Genomic DNA, 13,533 nt, shown 5'->3' with positions numbered 1-13,533 from the left:
TTTAAATAGATTAGCATAATAATGCACATCTTGATCTTGATCTGTTGTGACTAAAGTTTTTGAGTGAATTAATTAAAAATGGAAAACTCCCGAAATCCTCCAAAAATATTCTAGCACGAATTTAGCTGTTTGTAATATGAGTATATTTACTAAAGTAGAGTCTACGTTGCCTAAAGTAAACATTCTACTACTAGAACTTGACTTAACATGTCTATAATTATGATAAACATACTGGGAATAACGAGATCTGGTGTTTTTTGTAATATTTATTGTCACTTCTACATCATTACATACATATACAGTCAAATTATTAGTTTTCTGTAAGATATCACAGTCACTAAACGATGAAATACTAATAACATTGTGAACATAAACGTCAATGCATGAAATACTGAAGTTAATAATTACATAAGCTAGCTAGTAAAGTAATAGCCGTTATTATCACCGAGATAGCAAAACAATGAAGTTTCAGCATAAAAAACATTGTAATAAGAACCAAAAAGACAATCCATATATTTTCGAAACGATTAGAAAACATTACAGCACATTATGAGTCACATACCGGTGTGTTTACGCCTTCGCTTACGTATACAGTATTTCTTTTTCTTTGTTTATCAGCAAAGCCATGTGGAAATTCAGCATTTGAGTTCTTTGTAAGGTCAAAGTTTGGATAAGATTTATAAGTTGTTTCGCTATTTGTATAGCTAGATAGATTTTTCTCGATGAATAGTTCACGATAATTGGTTCTCGGGATAAATTGTTCACGATAAATTGGTCACTCGTAAATGTTCGCTCGTATGAAGGTGTTCTCTGGCATCATGCTCGCGGTCCAACCCGTCCCGAAAACGCTCGACATCTTTTAGTGTGGGTCTACCGCGAACGATGTGTGCGTTTGTTTGTGGTTTGAGCGCAGAAGACAGCAAAATTAGAGCCATTACTTGTAAATTTCAGTACTCATCGGTTTTGCAAACGTACTTGCATACGTCAGACCGAGACCCTAAGCACATGCTCAGTTGAGCGAAGTACGCATGCGTGTTTGATGTCTCAGGCGTCCCTAACTGGCGCATGTCTGCTTTTTGTAGACGAACATGGAAAATACGACGAATAATAACGGGCGTTTTACAACTCGGGCCTTTCTTCGGAAAGAAGCCCGAGTAATTATTAATGAGTTTTATAATTCAAAGTAACATTTTCGTTTGATTTCATTTGTTTATTTGTTTTTTTGATAATAATTGTAGTCAGTAAGTAGATGTATATTGTTATTGTTTTAGGCTGGCAGATCACTTTGGTGGTAAGCTCCACATGGGATTCATTAAAATTCGTGATAGGCTGAAGGAGCTCCAGGTAAGTGGCTAAAAAATGAGACTTATTCGAGTCTTTTCTAACATTAAAGTGTATATCAAGGGAAAAAATTTGTTTTCAAAATCACTTGTATGTGACCAGTGTAGTAGTATGGTTGCAGTTTTTATTTATGAGGAGTTTTCTTTTAGGAGATATAAACATTCGAAATATCAATATGCAAATGAGATGACGTAAATTCAAGACTAATTTATTTTACAAAAATGCTGTTGTTGAAAGTACTGCTGTTTTTCTCATTTGCCAATCATCCTTATGACTGAAATATATGGCTTTGTACACTTTTAGGTTATTTCACTTCAGAACACTTGTCGTAAATCACACTGCAAAATGTAACCCATTCTTGAATTTACGTCATCTCATTTGCATATTGATATTTCAAATATTTATATCTCTGAAAAGAGAAGTCCACATACAAAAATACTGCAGCCATACTACTACACTGTTCACATATGAGTGATTTTGAAAATATAATTTTTCCCGCCTTAATATACACTTCAAGCCTTTTGTTGCTCACAAACCTATAGCCCCGTTTAAACTGGCGATTTTCAGAAATATGAAAATCCTTCATAAGAGACATTCGTCTAGGAAAATCTTGGTATCCTGAAAAAAACTTTATAAGTAAATTCTTTACCATTGTTTATTATGGACAAAATCGCAAAAAAATCGCAAAAAAATCGCTAGTATAAACGGGGCATATGCGATGCCATCTCTGATGTTTGCTTGTATGTTTTTTTTCCAGGAGGAAGTTGCCAAGAAAAGAGAAGCTAAAGAAAAAGAAAGAATACAAAGACGGGAAGAACGTGAAAAAGAGCGACGCGAACGCGAACGCAAATATAAAGAGGGCGGAGATCGTGATCGCAGAGACCGTGATCGTAATCGGGGTCGTGATCGTGAACGTAGTCGAGAAAGAAGAAGAAACGGAGAAAGACATAGAGATCGAGACAGGGAAAGGTGAGTCGCAAAGCACTGCCACGGGTAGCTTTTGCCAGGAAGATTTGCCGAAACAGGGAGAACGTGCTGTGACGTGTCCCTTTACATGATATGTTTTAGAGGCTTACAGCCTGTTATTACGGTGCACTTAGTCCCTGCTGGGTATCGCCTATTGTTGTAAATAGCCAATGAATTCTTTTAATGTCCTTTTATACGGCTAGTGTTACCTCAATTAAGCTGAGACTAGCTCGCATCCCAAAAATTTCTTTCCCATAGTTAATATATAACGAATCCGCTCTATTCAACGATCACCTCTATAAGCAGACTCCCACACTAGAATTTTCTGATTTCAAGCCAAGAAAGGCTTGGATTTAGCTTTTGTTTTTCCGGACAAAAGTCACATTCGCCACATGCAAGCAAGTATACAGTCCTTTGACTAAACGTTGTCGTTTGATCGGCTTCATCCCTACGCGCCTAGACCGAAAATGATCATGGGGATAATTAATTCACAGTTACTAGCTGACGCATACATGTTATCTAACACGTCTTGAGCTCGCTTTTTTCGATCCCATTTAATTTGCTGAAACCATGCCTCGAGCATACGGCGAAGATTTAAGAGCGACTGTCTGTAAAAATCGAGAATGGTCGGACAACTGTGAAAAATTCAATTTCTCCATACTTTGCCCAAAAGACCCTTATGGTAAACTATTTTCGAAAATAGCATTAAAAAGTTTGGCCGATTTTTATTTTTGGCGAAATTGAGAAAAGTTGAAATTCCCGTACGACGGCGTCTGGCGGCCTTCCAAATGGGTGGAAAATGAAGCATTTTTGATGATCGCTCACGACCTGACGAAAGGCCGTTGGAAATTGAAAATCCCACAACTGATTTACCTATGTTTAAGCTATCAACACATATAATTTGAGCTATAAAAACGTTTTATTTATTTTTATTTTCTTACTATGCTGAGGGCAGTTCGGAGCCGCTAGAGAAAACATTGTATTAAGGGCAAATTCAATGCAATAATTCTCCAATGCGCTATACAGTTTTACAGAAAAAATAATTTTCCCTTGAAGCCCAACTATCATAGTTAGTCACCACAAAATTTCTAACTTGGCCCGCTAAAAGCCTTACTTCTAGAGAAAGAGTTCTAAGCACTACTTTGACCTATTGTAACACAATCTCGCACTTGAGCGTTACCGAGATGATAGGCCTTAGCGGCTTCTAAAAAAATGTTCTGTGCTTATAGATGACTGTCGTATTAATTTTTGCTTGTTATTCGACAGCAGAGGTATACGTTTTATAATATTAAGATGATAATATCCGAGAATCTAGGTACTGACCTGCAACAATGGACTACAAGTTACATTCCTACAGTAACGCAATCCAATAACAACAAAGGCCTAATATGATAATTTTGCACAAAACCAATTCAAAAGAGGAAATATTGAAACAAAACTGAATACAGCGAGGTATTTAACTCTGCATATTTGTAATTTGAAACAAATGAACGATTTTAATCGATATTAACGGCAATAATACGTGACAGCCGTTACTTGATAAATGCCGCTGCTGTCTTCAACCAACCTAACAATATTGTCTTTATTTACGAAATTGAAATTCAAAATTATATGAACATGATACATACTGCATTTATCAATAATAAAGGCCAAATGCGATTACTAATATTTTCAAACAAATTTTAAATTAATTGTAAATTTAGTCAGTACGGCTACTGACCTTTGTTTAGCCGTTTGTTAGCTGTTTGTAATCAGTTCCTTAATATCCGTCCCGATTAGTAGATGTGTTATTTGTTTAGCTAATCTTCGAATTCCTATATTATTGTGACAGAGTTAATATTCACGATCAATTTAGCGAAAAACAACCGTGGCTAACAATAATAACAAAGAAAACCGGTGGGGGTGTTGGAGGAGGCGGAAGGTTTGGGGTTAGGGAGAATCTTCAATGTTTATAAAGTAGAACACTGGCAGGTTGCTACCATTTCTTTCAAAAGGGCAACATAGGGCGCTTTCTTTCGGCTGTCCTTTGGATCAGTGAGGTGCAAGTCAAAGTTGTTGCAAATTAATTTCAGAACCGGTAGCTTTAATTTATATAGAGAATCGTCCTTCACCATCGCGCATACGTCGTACTGCTCGTACGCAATGGGATGCCCAATTTGAAAAGATGACAGTATGACTTGTTGGGCGTTGCTGAAGTTGGTCTCCTCTTGAGCAGCAAGAATATCAGCCTCTGAGGAACTCTTTTGCTTCGCTGCTTGTCTGGAGAAAAACGCCTTAATTTGCTGTGCGGTCAAGAATTCTGATACTCTAAACATCCTCCTTCCGTCTGTTCCCACACATTTCCTCATTTCTTTTGACACCGCTTCTGCACTGACCTTATGTCCAGAAGACACACCGACTTTGAACTTTGCAAAGAGAAAAGACCTTTGTTTCTCGTTAGTAGTATAGGGAATGGGGGTTCCAGCGCAATCTCAACACGGGCAAGACCCGTGTCAAAAATCCACCTACGGAAACGACCCCACTCCAAGTGTGGTTGGGGGCAACAGCGCAAATATGTTAGTCTATATATGGAGTGCGAAGAATGTAAAGAGTTTGTTTATGATTTCTGTGTAAAGTGCTTGAAACCCAAGTTTGTACCTACTAAACCAAATAAGTATATTTGTTGTGGTAAGAAAATGCAAATAGAAGACGACACGTCAGCACAGTGTTACGAGTGCGGTAAAAATATTCGTAATGCCGTACCAAATGCTACCAGAGAGCAGTATTACGCCAATGGAGGTCGTAAGAAAACGCCATATAAGAGAATAAAATACTTCAGAGACTGGATGAGTCACATTCAAGGTCAACGGCCGGTATATTTAGGCAACGAAGTAATGGAAAGAATTATGAACCATTTAGAAGAGCCAACCCCGCAAAGTCTACGGAAAACGCTGAAAAAATTAAAACTAGGGAAATATTACAAAGCTATTCCCTATCTTTTGTCTGAAATTACCGGTAAGTCTATTCCCGAGGCTTCTGATATGAGCAGAGCCGAGTGGATGTTTTGTCGGCTGGATAAGGATATTCCTTATTACCCTGACGTAATTTACGAAATATTTTACGAAATAGACCCCAACCACCCCCTGTTAGGATGGATTCCGAGGCGACAATAACATATTACGCGTAATTCGTACGATGAATTTATATTACGCGTAATAATTTGCCAAATAAAGTCATGCAAATAATTTATATTACGCATAATAATTCGCTAAATGATTCATATTACGCGTAATAATTCGCCAAATAATTCGTATTACGCGTAATAATTCGCCAAATAATTCATATTACGCGTAATAATTCGCTGAATTTATATTACGCGTAATAATTCGCCAAATAATTCGTATTACGCGTAATAATTCGCCAAATAATTCATATTACGCGTAATAATTCACTGAATTTATATTACGCGTAATTTCCAGACTGTCGTTCGATATGTAAACGAAATCCCGTCACGCTCTTTTCAAAGCAGATGTTTACTGAGCAAGCTTTCTTTGAAGCTCTTCTTTTGCCTCCTGGTAGATCTTTTTGCGAGATTCCTCGGAAAGATCTTTTACGACTGTTTTTTTATTCCTTATGTCCGACTTTAATTTCTCATACTTTTCCTCTTCGGCTAAGATAAGCGAGAATTCTACGTCGTCTATCTTTCTGTCACGCAAAGCCTTTGAGACAAGGTCAGTGATCGTATTTACTTTAGCCCTTGACAGAGCTATTGTTGTATCGTGTTTTGATATTTTGCTTGACAACTGTTTCATAATACCCGTAGCAACAGCAGAAATAATACCACAGGCTGCCCCAACGCCAGCCAAAGGAACTCCAACGATTATTCCCGGTCCAGTAAGCGAAGTAGCAACGCCGGAGCCCGTTAACACAACAGATATGGATCCTGAAGTTATCGCAATCTTATGTAGCGTACTCCGGGCTCTGACGTACTTTTTTCGGACTTTTTCGTAGTGTTTTGCCTGCCCTTCCAAGTAAGCGAGGATTAGATTTGCCTTATTCAAGCGGAAGTTCTCGGCGTTTAATTCGTTAGGCCCCTCCCTAGGTAAATCAGGATAAAGCGGAGGTGCTGATGGTATAACATCCATTATATACTAATGTACGACGCTTTTGGAAATAACATAGAGGAGCAACCACATAACAGCCACTGGAATTGGGAAGCATTTAAGAAATTGTATCCCAAAGCAGTAACCTCGAAGTTTGAAAGCAGATCTGACGGGATTTACTTCAAAGAGTATAATGACTTAGTTTACAGCAATAAGGATTTGGAAGAGGGATTGGAAAAATTACATCCAAAAACACCCGTTCATAAGCCCGTTTATAAAGCACCTAATTTTCCAAGGAATCTATTAATGACCAAGGAAGATTACCCATTTTACGATGCTGAAGGGGGCGTAAACAACTTTGAAAAATTGGTAACGCATCTAGAGATTTTAGTGGGTAAGCAATCATTTAACGTAGTAGTAAGGAATATCTTTAAAGAGACGATGTTGAAGCATACGTCAGGTAAAGAGGCTAGGGAATGGTTAGCAGGACCCAACATGCGGTATTGGCCACAGCAGTTAAACTTTGCTATTTGGGCTGCCACTAAAGGCTGTGGTGTTGCCGCGGACATGTTCCACATTTCATTTATGCGGTTTCACGTTGCCTTTACGGTAAGGAGGTTGTTGAAGGAGCTTAACGTGCCCCTACCGGGAGATGGGGTATTTAATCCAATGAATAACCGATATGACGCCGCAGCCCTGGAAAGGTTAATTAATGAGTTCAAACCACAGCAAAGAGACTTTCGTTACAAAGAGGGTAAGACGCATGGGCTGGGTATAGTTTACGTTTGGGGTGCCAATGGTGAGAAGCCGGCTGACTACGGACATCAGGAATACCCAAGTAATGAGTTAGAGTTCGGTGATATGGGCGGCGATAAGGGTAATAATTCATTAATTACCAGAATTCAAACAAACTACCCCGGCACTTGGGATCCGTTCGTGTTAATGAAAGGAAAAGGTTTAAGGAACCTAGCCAGGATTAACCGTAGCATTGAAGCATTCGTGTACTGTATCCTGGGAGCGCAGGTAAATACCCGCAACCCCATTGTTGGATCCCAAGGCGCTTCACAGGAAACGCAACAAGAATTCCTAACTTTATTTGAGTCTGCAATAATAGAGAACAACATATCCAAGTCGGTGCAGAGATATCAATTAGCGGTGCAGCAGTCTAAAGTGCGACTGGATTACGCTTTGTCGCCTGGTTGTTGGTTAATGCCAAGTAATTTAGTTATTAACACCAATTCCGTTGTGGGTTATAACAACAAGCTGCAGCGAGCTACTAAGGATATGAAGTTTGGGGTGAACGACGTGAACTTTGACACTCTTAGGAACATTCCTCACTTCGTAGAGAAGCCAAAAAAGTCACACGAAACGAAGCTGCCCGTAGTTAAGAAACCATCGAAGAAGGTCCTGCCTGCGATACCTGAGGAATATGACCATGACTTACTAAAAGCCGGCTTAGCAGCTGCAAGCATTGGTCTGAGTTATTATATATGGCGATGAACAACCCCTACGTAACTGGAGTAGATTGTGTTTATACGACTTACACAGGCGAGAAAAAATACACCCAGGCATCTTGGGTTGATGTCACAGGTATGTCCGTGAATTTGAACTACTCAGGGAAGAAGTTAATCCTTTGTAGCATTTGCATTGGCACAAGCAGTCACGTCAACGTGGGCTTCAGGCTCCTGGATGACAATGGCATACTACGGCCTATGCGCGCGAAGACAAACAACAGGGAGCCCGCGCATTTCTCCGTAGAGCCGAACACTAACAGCGCTGAGAATTTATCGGTTTGGACTTTTCATATGGCCGCCGATTGCCATGGGAAGGTAAAGCTGCAAATGCGCGTAGATGACTCCGGGAGTGTTTGTGTGAATAGCATAGAGGATCAAAGAGATACTATTTACAATCATAAGACCATTAGCACTCTTACGGTGATTAGTCTTTAAATATATGAACCCGCACGCAAAGGAAGATTGGTTTCTACATTTTTTGGAGGACAAGACCTACACAGACGATAATAAATGGGTTGACACCGGGCTGTGGGTAAAGGTTGGAGGTCTAGGGTTGATCATATGCACTATTAGCATATCGACGAGATATACCCCTAACGTTGGGTTTAGAATTCTCGACGAGAACGATCGGCCACTGCAGCCCTACGGGGTAAGTAGCGGCAGCAGGCGCTTAACGCACTTTTCGGCGGAATTAGTGAAAACCAGCGAACCGGTGGCGCCGATAAGCTTCCACGTGATAGCGAGTTGCGAGTATGCGAAGCTTCAGGTTAGTTACGATATTTCTGTGCCGGGTACCAACCAATACTTTTCGATAAACGGGGTCTATTGGGGCCCGAATGTCGTTTATAATCATAAGACCATTAGCACTATGACGGCTATACCGCTAGTTCCGCATTATCAGGGCGGTGCGAATACTATCTTTACTTATCCCCAGTCGAGGACGCCTCGGATGCCCGACGACGATAAGCCCCCAGTAATACACAAGGATAAGATTAACCCTTCATCCTCTTCAGGAGTACCACCCCAATAGCGACGACTAAGATCCAAATGTTATTCCCCACAAACTTTAGCAGTTCTCCGCCGGCCTTCAGCGCTAAGGAAACAACCGAACCCAGCAGCCCAGGAAGACCGGCTGCCATCTTTTTTCCTAAGCCCGTTAGTCCATTGCCTAATTTCTTTACGCCCGCGCCCGTAGCCTTAAGCGCGGATAGGATAACTCCTACTACGGTGCTAATAGCGACTGCAAATGCCAGCGGAACGCCATACTTCAAAAGGGCTCTTTTTACCTTTTCCCTGGTAGTAAGCCCCAGCTCCTTTTCCAGGTTGTCCTTTTGCGCCTGTAATTCCGCGACTCTTTCCTGAAGGGTTTCTACTTCCTTTTGAGCTGCCTCCCTTTCTTCTTCGGGGCGCGCCTGGTCATTGATTATTTCCTGCTTTTCGGATATGTTTTTTTCCAGGTCTTCGATGGCCTGATCTCTTTGCTGGATTTGCTCTTCTTTAATGTTGATTTCAGCAACTAACTGCCGCCGCTCCACCAAAGAACCCTCTATGGTGGTACGTAAGTCCTTGGCTTCTTCCTTGCTTATATCCAGGCCTTGCAGGGCGAGATTGAATGCCCTTTGGGCGCTGTCTTTTTCGCGAAGAGAAATGTCTCTTTGTCCTCTAAGTTCTAATATGTGTTGATTCTTGTCGTCAAGTTCTCTCTTTTGAGCATCAAGGAGTAGTCGGTTTTGCCGTATGTAATCTGCTTCCCTTTCCTCCATCGCTTGCTTTAGCTCTTCTACTTCCCTTATCGCCTCAAGACCTTTTTGTTGCCGCTGCATTATGGTCTTAACTCTTTCGACGGCTTCGTCAATATTCTCACTATTTTCTCTCATTCTTTCGGGTAAGTTGGGTTCTCCTAATGTCTTTCTAAGGGTTGGAGGAATATTTTTATCTGCGTAGTATTTACCATTTATGTCCCTGATGACATATGGATGAGCATTAGACCTATTTAACCTTGCTACTACGACTTCCCTGCCCCATTCGTTATCCGCGTCAAACATTACTTGGACTTTGTTTGGATCCCAGTTTGGGAATTCTTCCTTGATCCTATCAAAATCGTCCGGGGTTTCTTCCATGGATTCGTCCATTTGTTCCTGAACCCTACTAAGCCATGCAGCGCCGGGGGCTTCGGGGATGTTGCCGTCCGGACCAAAGCTGGTTTCCGCGGTTTTGCTCCTAGGAGGTTTCATCATCGTCTTACTACCAAAGTCGATGTTATCGAGCTTTATGTATTCTGGTATGGGTTTGCCTGGGTTCTTAGTGCGGTATTTGTCTAGGAAAGCCATCCAGCCGGCGCGGGCTCTCTTTCCAAACCGACGCACCATGTTACCTCGGAATTCCGTGGGGTCGTTGGTTTTAGGTAGTAAAGACTCGTATTCGTCGTCGTTAATGTCGACTTGACCTTCTTCGGTGGTGGGATCAAAATCCGTTCCTTCTACTTCCATTATATATGATAAGCTCAAAGTTAAACCCCAACGTATTACCTAAGCAGGTTGGCGGACTGAAAGCAGAACGCACCTTTCACCGAGTCACCTTTACCCCCAGCAGCGCTAAGCCAGGGGAAACCCTGTACGTAGGCGTGCCCCGCCTAACGGATAACCTAGTCTTAGTTCCTGGCACCCTGGCGCTAAGGTTTGACCTAGCAATACAACCAAGCACTGCGGACGCGCGTTACGTTGTCAACGACCTTGGCCGCAACATTGTCTCAAAGATGCGGGTGAAGTTCGCAGGGGAATCCCTCTTGGACTTAAATAGGTATGATTTGTATACCACGTACAAGGACTTATGGTTGACTGCATTTGACCGCGCGCAAAGGATAGAGCAGGGAATCGCCAGTGAAGCCATACGCAAGGTAAGAAGCGCAACCGACAGCGCCTCGGGAGAAGACGAAATAAAGACGGCTTATGGTACTAAATATGTCGTTCCATTAGATTTCGAAGTTATCGCGAACCACGGTGCATACTACCCAAGGCAGCTAAGCGAGCTGCAGTTCGAAGTAACCCTAGCAGACACTACGAACATCCTACAGGGAAAGGACGTAAGTTCCTCAGCCGTCCACCCATACTCCGTTACTAACTTAGAGCTGCAGTATGAAACGGTATACAGCGAAGACTTAGCACGTAGCGCTGGCATGGAATACAGCGCCGGGAAGGCTTTCCTTTACGATCACGTCGTGATGTACAAGACGTTCAGCTTTACGAACAACGTCGAAGAGGTCATCAACCAAAGCATTAACCTTCCCAGGCGCAGCCTTACAGGGATAATGTTGCTGTTCGCAAAGACATACACGGCAGGATTGCGCGACTCCGAGGCGTTCTTTAATCCTAACATTACCAACGTAGGTGTTAGCATCAACGGAGTGCCTAATAAGGTTTACTCACAAGGGATAAAGCCCGCGGATATGTACCGGGAAGTCGCGCGTAAGTTTGGCGACCAAATTGACCCAAAGGAATTCTTTAAGGATAAGTATGCGCTGTGGATCGACATGCGCACGACGAACGACGAAGACCTACATGGACAGGGATTGCGGCTGGTAAATACCCAGGACGGCATTACGTTGGAGATCAAGCGCACCAAACATGCTAGCGACACTACTAAGATAAATGCATACATTTTCGTAGTCTCAGACGCGCAGCTAAGCGTGGAAATGAATCAGCTAAAAAGCGTTGCCTACTAGGCTCGCGTTCCTTGAGCCAAGCGAAAGGATAAAAAAAATATCCCTTACGTATAATATGCTCCGCGTATTCGAAAACAACGAAACTAAACTGCAATGCCTAGTGCAAAGCGACAAGCTGTACTTTAAGGCGAAAGAGGTAGCAAAGGCATTAGGTTATACAGACACCAAAGATGCTATTAAAGTTCACGTGCGGGATAAGCATAAGAAGAGGCTTAGTGAATTTAGAATAGAGGTGAATCGCCTCCCTTCTGGTTCACACCCACAATCCCTGTACGTGACGGAATCTGGTTTGTATCAGTTAATATTTAGCTCCAAGCTACCGACAGCAGAGGCATTTCAAGATTGGGTCTTCGAGGATGTCCTACCTACGTTAAGGAAGACGGGAAAGTACTCGTTGGATGGTCCAAATAAGTTGGTCTTCAAGATCGAGAACGAGTTCGACCTGCACAAGAAAGTCGTAGATTACATGCGTCGGTTTCACCCTACGCTGATATTAGCGCCTGGACTCGGGGAATTGCAAGATACCACCAGTAAAAGGATAACGTGCTGGCAAAAGGGCTACCAGGCAGGTCAACCCGACATCCTAATTCTTAACTCCCATAAAAAATACAATGGGTTATGTCTGGAACTGAAGACGCCAAAGGGTAACGGCGTATTGTCCGACAAGCAAAAAGCGGTATTGGCGCAATATGAAATGAATGGATACTTAACGATGGTAAGCAACGATTACGATCTGATCTGTAGGGAAATCGGCCGTTACGTCGACGGCATTCGCATACCTTGCCCTTGGTGTGTTAAGGCTTTCAAATCGCATGAGACCTTACGAACGCACCAAAAGATATTTCATAGATATAATGATTCTTGAACAAACTCACTGGCGCGAATTAATACCTGGCATCGCATACAAAATAAAAAATTATGTTGTCTTCGAGGACATTAACCGCTTAAGGTTGGTCCTCTTAGACGGCAGCCAAGAGTACAGCTTATGGGCTCCTGACTGCGTACGGTACGTACTGCAAGGCGAAGAGTACACTCACATACGTAGCTATGGTAAAGTCAACGGTCGATGGAAGTTCGACGTTGAAAGAAAGGCGGAGGTTAATCCATTGTGTGATTAGTAGTCGTCCTCATGAGCTTCTAAGTATTGGTCTGCTACGTCGGACCTCATTTTTTCCGACATGAAATCAATCGATATCGTAATCAAGGCTCCTCCTGCGAACGCTGCGACGTAAGGTAACATCATATATTAGACCATTCTTTTCGTATTGCAAGGTAATGGTCTAAAGGCTTGGGACCTTCGTACAGGCAACACCAAATATGTTGACCGCTGCGTTGACAACCACATTTATCGCAGATGCCGTCCCAGTGTTCTCGGTTCTCCCATCTTACTCCTTCGTAGTCGTCAAAGCATACGAAATCTTGGTCTATTTCCTTCTTACGTCGCGTGAGCGCCCGGCTGGTTTCAAGGGGACAACATCGCTCTGCTAAATCGCCGTGGGTTTCACAGACGACTTCTTCGAGGTGGTAACGTCGGCAGCGGTATTTATGCCAGTTTTCTTCGAAGAGGGGTTCATCGCATCGGCGGCAATGACCTTTAAGGCAGACTCTATGCTCGCGGTGATATCGTAGGGCCTGTACTGTGGACAATTCCTTACCGCAGTCACCGCAAACAGTGCTGATGGTCTTCTGACAGACTTTCTTGGAAAGATGGTATTGCAGTCGCTGCTTGCTACTAAAAGCTCTATCACATTGCACGCACTTCATTATATATACCTTATTTTTTTATTGTTAAATTGTTAAACCCTGTAAGAGGGTTTTAGGATAGGACCTATTTTTTATTGTTATTTTGTTAAACCCTGTAAGAGGGTTTTAGGATAAGGTCTATTATTTCTTGTTATTTTGTTAAGCC

General features: G+C 42.1%; 1 protein-coding gene across 3 annotated transcripts in view; it reads left to right on the top strand.

Moving 5' to 3' along the window:
• The window catches only part of LOC116286786 (putative RNA-binding protein Luc7-like 1), a 73,471-nt gene that overhangs the window by 43,369 nt on the left and 16,569 nt on the right, over positions 1-13,533 (top strand). For all 3 annotated transcript variants that reach the window (XM_089031564.1, XM_089031566.1, XM_089031565.1), the window contains 2 exons: positions 1,272-1,344; positions 2,099-2,310. In XM_089031564.1, the coding sequence (XP_088887690.1) occupies positions 1,272-1,344; positions 2,099-2,310 (285 nt within the window). The remainder of the gene's footprint in view (positions 1-1,271; positions 1,345-2,098; positions 2,311-13,533) is intronic.

The sequence above is a fragment of the Actinia tenebrosa genome, unplaced genomic scaffold, assembly GCF_029948245.1.
Source record: "Actinia tenebrosa isolate PJP-AT-01 unplaced genomic scaffold, QUT_ActTen_1.0 PGA_scaffold17__23_contigs__length_9995812, whole genome shotgun sequence".
Taxonomy (NCBI): domain Eukaryota; kingdom Metazoa; phylum Cnidaria; class Anthozoa; order Actiniaria; family Actiniidae; genus Actinia; species Actinia tenebrosa.
Note: the sequence above shows the minus strand (reverse complement) of the source record. Positions and strands in the feature narration are given on the sequence as shown.